The sequence below is a fragment of the Papio anubis genome, chromosome 7 (genome assembly GCF_008728515.1).
Source record: "Papio anubis isolate 15944 chromosome 7, Panubis1.0, whole genome shotgun sequence".
Classification (NCBI taxonomy): Eukaryota; Metazoa; Chordata; class Mammalia; order Primates; family Cercopithecidae; genus Papio; species Papio anubis.
The window spans coordinates 160,143,444-160,160,198 of record NC_044982.1 but is presented as its reverse complement, the minus strand read 5'-3'; the positions used below and the strand labels follow the sequence as shown (position 1 = coordinate 160,160,198).

The window sequence follows — 16,755 nt, the reverse complement described above, 5'->3', positions numbered from 1 at the left end:
TTAAAACTTCATATATATGATTTGAATGGCCCCAAGATGTATTAAATTGTCTCTGATTTTTAAAAAAATTATAAAAGTCAAAATACTAAGATAGATATTTTTAATGTGAGCTTTTATACTAAAATAACTTCCCCAAAACCTGTCAGATACATAGTACTTCTTTACATACTACATAGTAGGAGAGTGATCAGCACAAACAGAATGAGACTGAAAAATCAGAAGACCTGCATTAAGTGTCATCCTTCTGTCCCTAAGTAGCTGTAGGATCCTAGGGAAATAACTGTCTGGGCCTCAGTTTTCCCAGCTTTATGAGTCCCTTCAGTTCTAATTTTAAGTTATTTTATGTAATAGGGAGGTGAACAAGAAACCAGTATTTGTTGGATGCCTGATAACATATTACACACACTGCGGGGCACTTTGACATAGGTTATCTCATTTGAGTATCATGATACTGAGGATTATCTTCAGTCCACAGCCAAAGAGAGAAATAGAACTGGAGTCAAATCACCAAAGCCAGATCTCAAAGAAAGTACACAACCAAGACAAGAATAGGAGTCCAGGAGTCTTTCAGCTTCAGAGTCTAAGTCATTTTGACTATACTGTTTTGCAGAAGGTGATTCATTTCCAAACAATTATTTTTTAACATGAGTAATACTGAAGAATTCTATGGGAAAAAAATCTCATAACTAATGTGCAACTGGGAAAAAAAATCTGAAGAATCATAATGTGAACCTCACATTTATGCATATATCTGGTACCACAAAGGTAGACCAAGTTTCTTGAGGAAATGGAACCACCACATTCTGCAAAGTTAATTTATCTCTAATTTTTTGAGGACCTATGTGCTATGCATTTTATAGACATTCTCACGTTAGAGGGGAATAAACCTTAACAGTTAAGAGCTTGCATTCTGAGGCCAGATGCCCAAGTTCACATGATGGCTCTACCTCTTAATTAACTATGTGACCCTGAATGAGTTACCTGACCTTTCTGTACGTCAGTTTCCTCATAATTTAAGTGGTAGTATCTACGAGCATTCTCATGATGAGAGTATTATTATTCTTCACATTATCAATTGTGAGAAAATTAAATGTGTTAATATATGTAAAGTGCTCAGAACACTGCCTGGCACATACTAAGCACTATGAAAGTGTTAGCTACTATTATTGTTGTAATTGTTATCACCCTCACAAGTGTATGAGTTAGCACTATAAACCTTCATTCTGCTGATGCTCAGAGAAATTACATCAATAAGTCATACATCTAATAAGAGATCTGAACTCAGCTACTAAATTTGAGCTTTTAATAACTATTAAGAGGAGGATATGAAAGTAGACCCCTGTATTTGATCTGCCTTTCTGTGCCAAGTTAACAAACAGCAGCTACACTGATGAGACAGGACTAAAGGCAAGCCAGGTCAGAACCTCCATGTTAATGGTGGAATCAACTATATTAAGCATTCTTCTTTTTTCCTCACTCCAATGACACCTTAATTTATCTGTAAAAGGCATACAAAATTTAGAGCACATAAAGGGGCCTCTATGTTGGAAAAGTATACACTAATAACGACTTTTTGGTATAGTTCCTGTGCAAGGTTAATCCTTGTACCATATGGTTCACCAAATCATAGCTCATGAGTCAAACCGAGTTCATCACCTATTTTTGTATGTCTCTCAGGCTTAGAATATTCTACATTTTTTAATGGCTGGAAAAAGTTTAAAAAAGAATATTTTGTGATGTGAAAATTATATGAAATTCAAGTTTCAGTGTCCATCAAGTGTACTGGAACATACCCAAGTTCATTTATTTATAAATATACTATATATGATATGCTTTGGCTCTGTGTCCTCACCCAAATCTCATCTTGAATTGTACTCCCTTAATTCTCATGTGTTGTGGGAGTGACCGAATGGGAGATAACTTGAATCATGGGGGCAGTTTCCCACATGCTGTTCTTGTGGTAGTAAGTCTCACGAGATCTGATGGCTTTATCGGGGGGTTCCGCTTTTGCATCCTTCTCATTTTCTCTTGTCAGTGCCATGCAAGAAGTGCCTGTCACCTTCGCCATGATTCTGAAGCCTTCCCAGCCATGTGGAACTGTAAGTCCAATTAAAGCTCTTTTTTTTCCCCAGTCTCAGGTATGTCTTTATCAGCAGCGTGAAAATGGACTAATACAATATACTATATAGTTTATGGCTGTTTTTCATACTACAATGGCAGAGTTGAGTATTCTAGGCCTGCAAAACCTAAAACAAATACCACCTGCCTTTTAAAGAAAACGTTTGCCAACCCTTAATTTAGGATGTTATTTATCTCTGCCCTCCAGTGACCCTGCCATCTAATCATTTCGTCTCTTAACTCTCTCTTTCCCCTCAGCAAATAAGTAAAATAAAAGGTGTACCTTTCCCCAAGTATTATTAAAGAAAAGAGGAGAAGAGGGAGAGAGGGAAAGAGGGAAAAAGAAAGTAAGGAAAAGGAGAGGATGCAAAAGAAAAAGAAGGAAAGAAAGGAATTTCCCTGATGAGGTCCCTTTAGCAACACCTTATCAGCTGCTCATAATCAAAATTCCTGGAAGAGGAACTATAGCTTCACTTGCCATAATTTCTTCACATTACATTGACTTTTCTTTTTACTCAAAAAAGTATGTTATAATGTGTTGATTTTTAAAATAAAACAAACTTTTCTTAGTCAGCAATGAAGGTCAAGCGAGACCTTCTACTAAAAGTCTTGTAAAGTTAGACACATGAAAATACTTATCCATTTCAAACAGACAATACTTGCCAATTTTTATTTCTATGACTGAATTAGTGGGACAGTGCTACAAACAGAAGTCCTATGGAATAAGTCATATTTGGAAGGTCAGTTTACCCTAGACAACTTGACAGCAATCAGTTTACAAATGGTTTCACCTAGAGGGCTGTGTACTGATGTTAGCAATTAACTTTGAAAGGCATAAAAATTAAGATGGACTGATGATACAAGGATGGTTATAAGATAAAGCAATGTAAATATTAATGGCAGAATCTAGGTGACAGGCATATGCGTGTCAGCTATAAAATCTGTGTTCAACATTTTTTAGTTCCCACATATCAGTGAGAACATGTGATATTTGTCTTTCTGTGTCTGGCTTAGTTCACTAAAAAAATGAATTTACAGGACAATTGGAATATAAGCAATGAATACAAGCACTAAGAAGATGAGGCCATAGACACAGCTGCCAGAAAGTGAAGATGTGACAGTGAACACTGAACAAATAAGATTAGAATTACAATTAGAATCAGAAATGACAAAAGAGAAATATGAACTGTGAGATGCAATATAAAAACTGATGGTGAGTAAAGCAAAGAATAAAAAATAAAAAGGGAAAGATTAAAAGGAAAACGTGACTATAAGTAGAGTGACTTTTATATTTACAGAAGGTACAGCAGAATGAACATGTGAGAAGTCTAAAAAACAGATATAAAATAGAAACAACTCAAGGCTTATATAATTAGTCTATAAAGCTAAGAAACACTGCTTAGTAATTTCTCGTAAGTGGAGCCTCTTTATTCTTTCTGGGATGTTGCAAAACTCCATTCCATCTCAAAGTTATTTTTAATGTAAAAATTTGTAAGAGTGAGCAATGGTATCCTAAATAGTTCTAGGCCTTGCAGAAATAGATTGTAAGAGACATCTGTGACATAGCTATATTCAGTACGATGTAGGGTCTGTTACAATGGGATTAAATGAATTTAGATTATTTCAAGACTAAACCTACAATTGTGAACTCTTTAGTACCATGAACCAAACAAAAACCTATTAAATATAGAACAAGATGATTTTCATGAAAAAATTAACACAAATCAGTATTTTCAAGTGTTTGAAATATAGGTTAACCTTTAAGAACTGTTTTATTCATTTTTATAGTCTCAATGTCCAGAATGCTTGATATATGATAAAAAAAAGTAAAATTATACAACTAAATATTTATATAATTCATCTGTAAAATGAAAATCTGTTTTAACGTGTCATATTTCACAGTTAGGAATAAAAACCTCAAATCAACAAATTAACTTTACATCTTATAGAATTAGGAAATGAAGAACAAATTAGACTCAAACTTACCACAAAAAAAAAAAAGGAAATAACAAATTACAGTTAAAATAAACAAAATAGAGAAAAATAGAAAATTTTTGCAATAGAAAAAAAAAATCAACAAAATTAGGAGTAGCTGTTTCATTGAAAAGATCAACAAAATTGGCAAATTCTTAGACTAAGAAATGAAGAGAATAGACACAAATAGCAAAAATTGGAAATTAGAAAGGAAATACAACAACTGCTGCCACAGAAATAAACAGGACCATAAAAGACTAATATGAACAACTATGCCCCAACAAATTTGATAACCTCTGAGAATGGATAGACACATCAAACCCACCAAGACTGAGTCACAAATACATACAACTTCTGAATGTACCTATAACTATCAGAGATTGAATCAGTAACTGTCCAACAATACCAGGGCTTCACTGAAAACTCTACCAAACATTACTCTTTGAAAAAACTAAAGAGGACAGAACACTTTCAAAATCATTATGACTTTGATAATCATAGTAATGCTAAGTAAGCATTACTTAGATATCAAAATCAGACAAATTTACTACAAGAAAAAAGAATCCCTAATAAATACTGATGCAAAAAAAATCAACAAAATACCAAGAAACAGAATTAAACAATGCATTAAAAAGAACATCCTTTTGTGATTTAAAAAAAGGTCAGATATGGTGGCTCATGCCTGTAATCCCAGCACTTTAGGAGGGCAAGGTGGGCGGATCACCTGAGGTCAGGAGTGTGAGACCAGCCTGGCCACACAGTGAAACCCCATCCCTACTAAAAATACAAAAGCTAGCTACGCACGGTGGTGGGCACCTGTAATCTCAGCTACTCGGGAGACTGAGGCAGGAGAATCACTTGAACCCGGGAGGCAGAGCTGGCAGTGAGCTGAGATTGCATCATTGCACTCCAGCCTGGGTGACAAGAGCAAGATTCTGTCTCAAAAATAAAAGCAAAAACACTCAATTTGCTAGAAAGATATGGAAATTACTTCAAAATAATGAAGGCCATATATAGAAAGACCACAGCTAATGTTATTCAATGATGAAAAACCGAAAGTTTTCCCTCTAAGATCACAAACGGAACAAGAATGCACACATTCACCACTTCTATTCAACATACTATCAGAAGTCCTGCCAGAGTCAGCAATTGGGTAAGAAAAAGAAATAAAAGGTATTAAATGAGAAAAGTAAGAAGTAAAATTACTTCTGTTAGCAAATGACATGATCTTATACGTTGAAAACTCTAGCCCACCAAAAAGAAAAAAAACTGTTAGAATAAAGGATACAGGATATAAAAATAAAGTTACAGGATATAATAATAAAGTTACAGGATATAAAAACCAACATTAAGAGTTGCATTTCTAAATACTAAAAATGAAGAATCCAAAAAGGAAATTAATTTTTAAAATCCATTTAAAATGAAATCAAAGAGTAAAATACTTAGGGAATATTTTCAACAAGGAAATGAAAGACACATACATTGAAAATTATACAACATAGGCCAGGCACAGTGGCTCACGCCTGTAATCCCAGCAGTTTGGGAGGCCAAGGTGGGGGGATCACGAGGTCAAGAGATTGAGACCATCCTGGCCAACATGGTGAAATCCTGTCTCTACTAAAAATACAAAATAAATTAGCCGGGTTTGGTGGCACACGCCTATCTATAATCCCAGCAACTTGGGAGGCTGAGGCAGGAGTATCACTTGAATCCGGGAGACAGAGGTTGCAGTGAGCCGAGATTGTGCCACTCCACTCCAGCCTGGTGACAGAGTAAGACTCTGTCCCTTCTCCCCCCCCCCCCCCCCACAAAAAAAATTATACAACAATGCTGAAAGAAATTGAAGATAATATAAATAAATGGAAAGACATCCAAGTTTATGAATTGGAAGATTTAGTATTGTTAAGATGGCAATACTACTGAAAGCAATCTGCAGATTCAAAGCAATCCCTATCAAAATCCCAATGGCATTTTCTACAGAAACAGAAAAAAAAAAATCTTAAAATTATTACGGAATCTTGAAGGACCCTGAATAGCCGTAACAATCTGGACAAAAAACAAAGCTAGAGGCCTCCCATTCCCTGATTTCTAAAGATATTGCAAAGCTATAGTAATCAAAACACTATGGTGCTGGCATAAAGACAGATATACAGACCAACTGAGCAGAAGAGAGAACACAGAAATAGGGAAAAGAGGTTCTTCAACAAACTGTGTTGGGAAATCTGGAATCTAACATGCAAAAGAATGAAGTTGGAGCCTTATCTTACACCATATACAAAAATAAGCTCAAGATGGATTACAGACCTAAACTTAAAACATCAAACTATAAAACTACTACAAGAAAACATAGAGAAAAAGCTTCATGACATTGGACTTGGCAATGATTTCTTGAATAGATCACCAAAAGCACAAGCAACCAAAGCAAAAATAGACAAACCGGGGATACATAAACTCAAAAATTTCTGCAAAGCAAACAGTAAACAGAGTAAAATGGCAACCTACAAAACAGGAGAAAATATTTCCATACCATGTGTCTGTTATTTGGTTAATATTCAGAATATACAAGTAACTCCTACAATTCAACAACAAAAAATCTAGTTAAAAAGTGGACAAAAGACTTGAATAGTCATTTTTCCAAAGAATGTATACAAATGGCCAATAAGCCCATGAAAAGATGCTCAACATCACTGATCAGTAGGGAAATGTGAATCTAAACTGTAATGACATACCATCTGAAACCATTAGGATGACCACCATCAAAAAAACAGAAAATAAGTGTTGGTGAAGATATGGAGAAACTGGAACCCTTACGCACCACTGGTGAAAACGTAAAATGGTGTCAGGCACTATGAAAACAACATGAAGGTCCCTCAAAAAATTTAAAATAGAACTACCTCCAGTTCCACATATAAAGAGCTTGGAAGTCACCACTCCATTCTAACAGGTAAAAAATGACAAACTGAAAAACAATCAAATCTGAGATAGGATAAGTGAGGTCACAGGGCAAATAACTGCCTGTAAGTGAGAGCGAAGGACAGGTGAACACATAGCATCACCATTTATCTGAGATGAAAAACACAAGCAGAAACCTCCACAGGGTAGGAAATCCTGAAGTGTAATGGACAAATTGATGAAGGCTCAGTGTGGACAACTCCGAAAGCTAAAAACTCCATAGTTACCCAATTATAGGGGGACCCCTACAATTTTCTAAGTTTTACATCCAGGCAATTGACCAGCTTCTCACAGTAAATATAGGAGAAAAATTCTCAACCCTCAGCAGGGGAGGCAAAGAGAAACGATTTTCAAGTACACCACAGTATTCTGGTCTTAACAAGGTTTGTCCTCAGGAGAAACTAACCAGAGCCTGACCTGCTGATGTTGCAGCAAAGCCAAAATGATGTGGGGGAAGAGAAATAACCCAACTCCACGCCATTATAGCTATCTTGTTCTATCTAAGGGAATGGGCGGGGGGGTGGTGTGGGACTGAGAAACACTTGTGAAGTTCACAGTCCAGAGGCATAAGCTCACTAAAAGACTGACCTAATCATAAGACTACAGAACTCTTCTCCTCTTCCTACACCTTACAACCACATTACTAAAGGTTCATTTACAACAGTTCCTTTTACCTAGTACATCGTGTCCAAGCTATCAATAAAAAAATTACAGGGCATAATAAAAGGTAAAAAACAAGCATCAGGACCAAATTCAGCAGGGATTTGGAATTATCAAACTGGGAATCTAAAACAACCATGATTAATATGCTAAGGGCCCTAACGAATTGACTAAACAACATGTTAAAAAAGAAAAAGGAGAGATGAAAATCCTAAGAATGAACCAAAAGGAAATGCTAGAGATAATACAAAAACAAAAACAAAAAACAGAACACTGTAAGAGAAATGAAGAATGCCTTTGATGGGCTTATTAGTAGGCTGGGCATGGATGAAGAATCTCTGAGCTTGAAAATACATGCCAAAAAACTACATCTGGGCATAAAACGTTGTTAACTACAGAAATTCAAGGATAAGAAAAAAATCTGAAGTAAGCCAGAGGGAAAAAAATCACTTTACCCGTAGAGGAAAAAAAGAAAAAAAAGAAAAAATACATGTGACTTCCTACAAGAAAAAGAGTGGGGTGAAATATTTACAGTGTTGAGAGAAAAAATTCATAAACCTAGCACTCTACCTTTTGAGATTATTACTCAAAAGTTAAACTGAAATCTACATATACAGAGCATCAAAAGAAGGAAACACTGAAAGTAAAATAAAACCTTTTATTTTTCTTATACTTAATTATCTAACAAATAAGAATTTGTTCAAAATAATGTCAACAATTGTGCTTACGCATACAGACGCTCCTAAATTTACTTATTGGGTTGTGTCCCGCTAATGCCATTATAAAGTGAAAATATCATGAAAACACAACTTATCCAAATTTGTGGGATACAGATACAGTGAAAGCAGTACTTAGAAAGAAACATACAATACTGATGCATTTATTACAAAAGAATGATCTAGGCCAGGCGTGGTGGCTCACGCCTGTAATCCCATCACTCTGGGGGGCTGAGGTGGGTGGATCACGAGGTCTGGAGTTCAAGACCATCCTGGCTAACACACTGAAACCCCGTCTCTACTAAAAATACAAAAAAAAAAATCAGCCGGGCGCGGTGGCGGGTGCCTGTAGTCCCATCTACTCGGGAGGCTGAGGCAGGAGAATGGTGTGAACCCGGGAGGCAGAGCTTGCAGTGAGCCGAGATTGTGCCACTGCACTTAAGCCTGGGCAACAAAGCGAGACTCCGTCTCAAAAAAACAAACAAACAAACAAAACAAAACAAAAAAAGAAACAAAAAAACAAAAAAGAAAGAAAGAAAAGAATGATCTAAAAATCAATTATCTGAGCTACCACCTTATGAAACTAGAAGAAGCAAATTAAATCCAAACAGAAGTAATAAAAATTAGAGCAGAAATCAATGAAGTTGAAAACAAGAGAAAAATCAAAGAAATCAAAAACTGGTTCTCTGAAAAGATCAACAAAATCAATAAGCCTCTAGTCAGGCTAACTAAGAAAAAGAGACAAAGGACAAAATAACTAATATCAGAATGAAAAGAGTACACATCATTACAGATCTCATGGGCATTAAAAGGATAATCAAGGGATATTATGAACAACTTTATGGCCACAAATTTGGTAACCTAGACGAAATGAATCAATTCCTTAAAAGACACAATCTATTAGAACTCTAAGAAGAAACAATCTTGATTAAAAAGCATATATTATAGAAATTAAATATGTAATTAATAATGTTCTAAAAGAGAAGGCGTCAGACCCAGATGGATTCTCTGATGAATTCTACTAAACATTTAAGGAAGAAACCACACCAATTCTTTACAATCTCTTTCAGAAGACAGAAGCAAAGGGGATGCTCCTATCTCATTGTGTGAAGTCGGTCAGCATTACTCTAATACCCAAACCAGACAGACATTATCAGAAAACTACAGACCAATATTTGTCATGAACAAAGATGCAAAAATCGTAAACAAAGTATTAGCAAACTAAAAACAACATATTTCTCCACCAGCACAAAGTAGGATTTATCCCAGGTATGCAAGACTGGTTCAATATTGGAAAATCAATTAATGCAATTCACCATATCAACAGATTAAAGAAAAAAAAATCACATGACCATACCAATAGATGGAGAGAAATATATGACAAAATTTAACACCCACTCATGATAGAGACTAGTAAACTAGGAATAGAGGGAACACCTTCAACTTGATAAAGAATGTTTACAAAAAACATACAGCTAACATCATCTTTAATGATGAGAAACTAGAAACTTTCTCACTAAGATCAGGAACAAGACAGGAATATCCCCACCTCACCACTTCATACTGGAAGTCCCAGCTAATACAGTAAGACAAGAAAAGGAAATAAAGGGGATACTAACTGGGAACAACGACAACAAAAATGCCTTTGTTTGTAGATGAAATGACTGTATGTGTAGAACAGATACAGGAATTTGACAAAAAGAAAAACAACCAAAACCTCCTGGAACTAATAAGTGATCACAGCAAAGCTGCAGGATGCAAGGCTCATATAAAAAAGTTAATAGCTTTCCGGTAAAGCAGCAACAAATAAGTTGAATTTGAAACTAAAAACACAATACCATTTTACATTAGTGTGTCCCAAAATGAAATACTTAAGTACAGATCTAACAATACAAGGAAAAATTTTTTAGAACTCTGATGAAAGAAATCAAAGAACTAAATAAGGAAGAGCTATTCCATGACCCAGAAGAGCCAACTCAATATTGACAGAAAAAGTCAGATGGACACTACTGACTTCAAGATTTACTGTAAAGCTCCAGTTGTCAAGATGGTGTGATACTGACAAAAGAACTGACAAAACAGATCAATGAAATAGAATAGAGAGCCCAGAAATGGACCCACATAGTCAAAGGAGCAATGGCAGTATTTGACAAAGAGGCAAAGGCAATACAACGAAGAAAAAAAATAGTCTTTTTCAATAAACAGTGGTAGTAACTGCACATCCACAAGCAAAAAAAAAAAAAAAAAAAAGAGTCTAGACACAGGTCTTACACCCTTCACAAAAATAAACTCAAAAATAAGCCAGAGAATTAAAGGTAAAACTCAAAACTATAAAACTCCTAGAGGATAACATAGGAGAAAATCTAGATCTTGGGTTTGGTGATGACTTTTTAGATATGGCAACAAAGGTACCAACCATGAAAAAAAGAACTGATAAGCCAGACTTCATCAAAATTGTCTACTTGTTTCTTAAAAATTGTTGTGTCTTTTGCAAAAGACAATGTCAAGAGTATGAAAAGACAAGCCACAGACAGGGAGGAAATATCTGCAAAAGACACATCTGATAAAGAACTATTAACTAAAATGTGTAAGGAAGTTGGGCGTGGTGGCTTACATCACAGCACTTTGGGAGGCCAAGGTGGGTGGATCACCTGAGGTCAGGAGGTCGAGAATAGCCTGGCTAACATAGTGAAAACCCATCTCTACTAAAAATACAAAAATTAGCCAGGTGTGGTGGTACACGTCTATAATCCCAGCTATTTGGGAGGCTGAGGCAGGAGAATCACTTGAACCCAGGTGGCAGAGGTTGCAGTGAGCCAAGACTGCGCCACTACACTGCAGCCTGGGTGACAGAGCAAGGGTCTGTCTCAATAGATAGACAGACAGACAGAGAGACAGATATAGTGTAAGGACCTATTAAAATTCCACAAGAAAACAAACAACCCAATTAGAAAATGGGACAACCACCTTAACAGACACCTCACCAAAGATATGCAGATGTCAATTCAGCATATGAAAAGATGCCTCACACATCATACGATGCCAGAGAAACATAAATCAAAGTTATAAGATACACACCTATCAGAATGGCCAAAATTCAGAACAGTGATAACACCAAATACTGGTGAAGATGTAGAGCAACAGAAACACTCGCTCATTGCTGGTGAAAAATGTAAAAGGATAGAGTCACATTAGAAGACAGTTTGGACATTTCCTACAAAACTAAACATTTTTGCCATAAGATCCAGCAAATGCACTCCCTGGTATTTACACAAAGTCACTGAAAACCTAAGTCCATACAAAAACATGCACACCGATATTTACAGCAGTTTTATTCATAATTAGCAAAATGTGGAAGCAACCACAACAATGTCCTTCATTAGGTAAATATTCATTCACAAACTGTGATATGTCCAGAAAATGGAAAAAGAGAGGTACTAACAACCTATGAAGACATGGAAGAAACTTTAATCCATATTAGTAAGTAAAAATAGTCATGATGAAAAGGCTATATACTGCATGATTACAAGTATATAATATGCTGGAAAAGGTAAAGCTACAGACACAGTAAAAGGATTGGTGACTGCCAAGGAGTGGGAGGGAACGAAAGATAAACAGGCAGAACACAGAGGATTTTGGGGCAGTGAAAACATTCTGTATGATACTATAATGGTGGATACATGTCATTATACTTTGTTCAATGCCACAGAACGTACAGCACTAAGAACGATCCCTAATATAAACTACGGACTTTGGGTAATTATGATATATCAATATAGGTTCATTGGAAAGACATGTACCACTCTGATGGGAGATGGACATTGACTATGAGAGAATCTATACATGTGTGGAAGGAGGTACAGGGAAAATTTCTGTACCTTCCTCTCAATTCTGTGAACCTAGAACTCCTGTAAAAAAAATAAATAAAAAAAAAAAAATTTTTTTTTTTTTAAATAGAATACATATGATCCAGTAATCCAACACCTGGGTATACTCCCAAATGTGTTAAAAACAGGTTCTCAAAAAAATATTTGTACACCCATGTTTATTTCAACATTACAATATTCAAAAGTGGAAGAAACCTAAACATCCATCAACAAATGGTTAAAGAAAATGTGGTATACATATATAACAAAATGTTATTCAGCCTTAAAAAAAAAAAAAAAGAAAGAAATCCTGTAATATGCTACAACACAAATGAACCTTGAGGACATTATGCTATGTGAAATAGTACAGTCAACAAAAGACAAATACTTAACGATTCCACTTATATGAAGTAACTAAAATAGTCATATTTTAGAGGCAAAAAGTAGAATGGTATTTGCCAAGGAATAGGAAGAAGGGGGAAAAGAAGAGTTGTTCAATGAATGTAGTTTCTGTTTTACACGATGAAAAAGTTCTAGAGATCTGCTGCACAACAATGTGCACACAGTTAACCACAATTGTACTATACACTTCAAATCATTAATATCATCCAGTTTGTTGTTTTTGACAATTTTAAAAAATCTACCCCATTTTTTTCTTTACCTCTTATATAAACTGATAAAAACCTGTTTTATCCTAATCAATTATTTCATGACTACTGCTCCCCAGAGAAAAAATGACATGTGAAATAATACTACTTATCCATCTCCTGGGTCTGAGCAGTACATGTCAGGAACAAGAGGGAACTGTAGCTGGAAGACAGTAGAGGAGCCAGCCGTAGGACAAGTCTCAAAGAGAAGGAAGAAAAGGCGCAAAGAAAGAAAACAAGTTTAAGATAGTAGGAAAGCATTCAAAGACTGCAACCTGAGATAAGGGGTTTTCACTAAAGGTTTTGGAGTAAAACAGTTTGAGTTGGCATGCCTGTAGACATGGGAAGCAGCAGTGATGCAGAGGTGAACATTACTGTAGATAAAACAGATGGGAATTTGAGTTGCTAGGGAGTGAGGGGTTAAGCAGATAAATAAAGATGGCAGCAGATTTGGGCAAGAGTGAAGAAGAGTAAGTTCAGGTATCAGTCTTCAAAAACCGAGAAGAAACTGAGAGCTCACTAAAGGCAGATAGAGGATGACACAACCAGAAGGCATAAGCTTCAAAGGAGCAGGGATTTTTATGCTGAGAGAGTAACAGGAATAGTTCAAAGCAGCAGTGGAGAACACGAATAACATTCTGTGTGGGAGAAGAACACGTCCAGAGCTTACTGTACCTATAACCTAGCTTCTGTAACTGGAAATGAAGAATCTGCTCTAGACAGGTCATCAATTTTCACTACTTATTTTACTTGGCCTTCCTAAGAAATATAGACCTTTTGGAAATTATTGACTTTTGGGTCTAGGACACTATTTCTTGGTTTCCTCCCTTCTCTCTGGCTGTTTTTCAGACTTTGCTTCCAAATCTAGAGACATTTGTATTCTCCAGGGATCAGCTATTAGATACTTTCTCTTTTAAATTTCCCTTTGGACAGTTTCATCTTCTTTCAAGGATTGAGCAATAACTAAATGACTTCCAAATGTCTACTTCAGTATAAATTCTGCTTGTCAGGCTACATAAAATGGGCTCTTCCAGGAATTATAATGTTTAAAGAAAGAGAAAGCCACGTGATTTCAGTATGACAGAGATGACTACAGAGGAACAGCAATAAAAAGAGGCAACTTAGCAGAGGTGAATCACAAAAGATGACTAGGAGCTGATGACACTAAGGGTGGGAAGAATGTTTCAGATAGAGGAAAATGAGTAAAAGCACAGGGACATGAGAACATGGTATTATAAGACAATTCCAAGCACTTCAAGAGCCTAAAGTTCAAGAAAAGTTTCAAAAATATGAAAATGGAGAGGCAGGGAGAAGCTAGATCATGGAAGACCTCACTAGCCATGATAAGTAATTCTTTTTTTTAGCCAAAAGAGGAGTAATCTAATAAAAGCTAAAGACCTTCTCCTCATAAAAACACATGCACACTTCAGGAGTGCACATGCAGTCTTCCGGAAGATTCGTAACCCACTATATTCATAAACCATTAGAGAAGAACTAAAACACAAGGAGTCACTGAAGGGTTTTAAGCAGCTAAGTGGCTGATAAAATTTGCCTTTCCAATAACTGAAACCAAAGTGGGCAAAACTGGAGGCAAACAATCCAGTTAGGTAATGACTACTGTAATAGTCCGGACAAAGAATGTAGTAGTAGCAAGAAAAAAAAAGATGAAATTGACCCAGGAAGTATTTAAAATAAGTAATTTGTAAGAGGTAAATAAGCTGGAAAAGCTAGAGATAATGGGTAAGGTTTCTGGTATGGGCAACAATATATGCTACAAGCTGAGATGTTAATAAAAACAAAAGTTCATCAGCATGTAGTAATTTATTTATATTATGTCACTGAATATTCAATTATGTTAAGAGGCAGACAGTAGTTAAAAACAAAGAACTGGTGAATCAAAAAGTTCTGCTAATTTGGGGAAATAGCATCCCTTTTATTTTCATTAATCTCTTTTGGCTTTGATCCTCATTTGTAGCTGACAAGAAGTTCTATGTATTAAACTATTCTCATTAATGTGTCCAAAAATCTCTTGGGAATAATTAAGACATAAATTAATTCAAAATTCACATGATTACAAAAATCTCTCCTTAGATAATCTCATAATATAGCCATGTTTTGCTCATTCTACTTTGAGAAGATTCAGTCAGAAGCAGTTCATCCATTCAAGTATGTTCCCTTACATTTGAAACAGAAGATACAGGTTTATATGATGCTTCATGTGGCAGAAAAGCAGGGCAGACTGTGACTCGTGTCACTCCCACACCCGATGCCTTTCATGGGCTCCTGTGTCTGTCAGAAGAAAGCAAAGGGCCTTAATACGGTCCTGGCTTTCTACATCCAAATGCATTTTCCACACCTCCCATCAGCTAACTCTACATTACGGCAATACAGAACTTCTTACTACTCAGTGGACTTGCTCTGCTGTCTTCTCTGATTACAGGTGTTATTCTTCCTGCCCAGAACACATGATTCTTAGTTATTTCCAATCATCCTCAAGGTTTCAGCTTATATATCACTTTTAAGATGATTAGGTATTCTTCCTCTGTAGTCTCATAGCAACCAGTACCTATTCTCACTATTATATGTTGTTATAACTGACTATCAATTAAATGGGAGGCTGAGGCATATGACCCAATAACTTATTTACTGTTGTATCCTCTGAACCTAGCAAATTACAGATCCTCAATAGAGATTTTTCAATTTCTCTTCTGATACTGTCTAGATAACACTGTCAATTAAACCTACCTTCCTCTAATTATTTGACCTTGAAGGGAAATACATGTCAGAATACCTCCTGGTTTCTTCAGCATATCAGAAGCATACAAAAGGACCTTCTCAATCTGGAGACCAAGAATATGATATCAGAACCTATAGAAGAGGATTCTGAAAATACAAGAACCACTTATTTGATTGAAGAGATTTACTTCGGAAAATATTTCAAGAAGTTACTTGTCCCAAAATTCTCATAGATGTGTAAGTACACCGAAGTTAGAAGTCATATAGGCAATAAAAGCATCCAAGCTCTATTTCCATCATCTACTCTGATTAAAAGGCTCAACTCTCCTATCAAATTTGAGATAATCATGTGAATTATGCAGCACAGTGACTTGCTACATGTTAAATGCTCAAAAAGATGATAGGTGTTATTAGCCACATCCTACGGGCTGGGTACATACTTATTAGTTTATATATATACATAAACTGATCCTAAAAAATTCTTCCTACATTTCTGCAAGAGAATTAAAAGGGCAGAAACAAACATTTTGCATAAATTTACTAGCTTCATTCTTTCATGTAGGAAATAGTTACTGACTACCTTCTGTATGCCAGGCACTGTCATTAGGCTTCCATTCTAGTGGTGAAGCAAAACAACAAAGAAATCAATATGCAAGACGTCAAATGACATTAAATCCCACGAAGAAAAATGCAGCAAGGTAAGGGGAATCCAGAAGATTGAACCTGATCATTCTTTGATGCAGCTGGTCAGGAAAAGCATCATTTGAGCAGAGAGCTCTTTCTGAATCAAGTGAGCAAGGAAGCCACCTGGATTACCACAGAGAACGGTCGCAGGGTCACTGACAATAGTTATGAGACTTAAGATGACAAGGATACAGTCACTGTAGACAGAGATGAGCAAGTGAGGTAGAGAGATCACAGAAGTGAAAGGAAGCCAGTTCATACAGGGCCATGTAAATCTCCAGATTTCACTTTTAAGATGGGAAGCCTCTGAAAAGTTCTGAGCATAATAAATAACACGGTTTAACTCAGATTTTAAAAATATCATTCTGGCTGCTACTAGAGAATACACTGTAAAGTGTAAGA

At 35.9% G+C, this 16,755-nt stretch overlaps 2 protein-coding genes across 30 annotated transcripts in view; one reads left to right on the top strand and one right to left on the bottom strand.

Moving 5' to 3' along the window:
• The window catches only part of LOC116275889, a 168,573-nt gene that overhangs the window by 105,901 nt on the left and 45,917 nt on the right, over nucleotides 1–16,755 (top strand). For 2 of the 7 annotated variants that reach the window (XM_031668952.1, XM_031668953.1), the window contains exon 7: nucleotides 2,036–2,099. The exons of 3 other annotated variants lie outside the window; for them this stretch is intronic. In XM_031668952.1, the coding sequence (XP_031524812.1) occupies nucleotides 2,036–2,099 (64 nt within the window). Of the gene's footprint in view, nucleotides 1–2,035; nucleotides 2,100–3,156; nucleotides 3,332–15,704; nucleotides 15,907–16,755 lie in introns of all 7 variants that reach the window. 2 more of the 7 variants (XR_004185283.1, XR_004185284.1) reach the window with 2 other exon arrangements.
• The window catches only part of UBE3A (ubiquitin protein ligase E3A), a 99,524-nt gene that overhangs the window by 39,321 nt on the left and 43,448 nt on the right, over nucleotides 1–16,755 (bottom strand). The window lies entirely within an intron of this gene.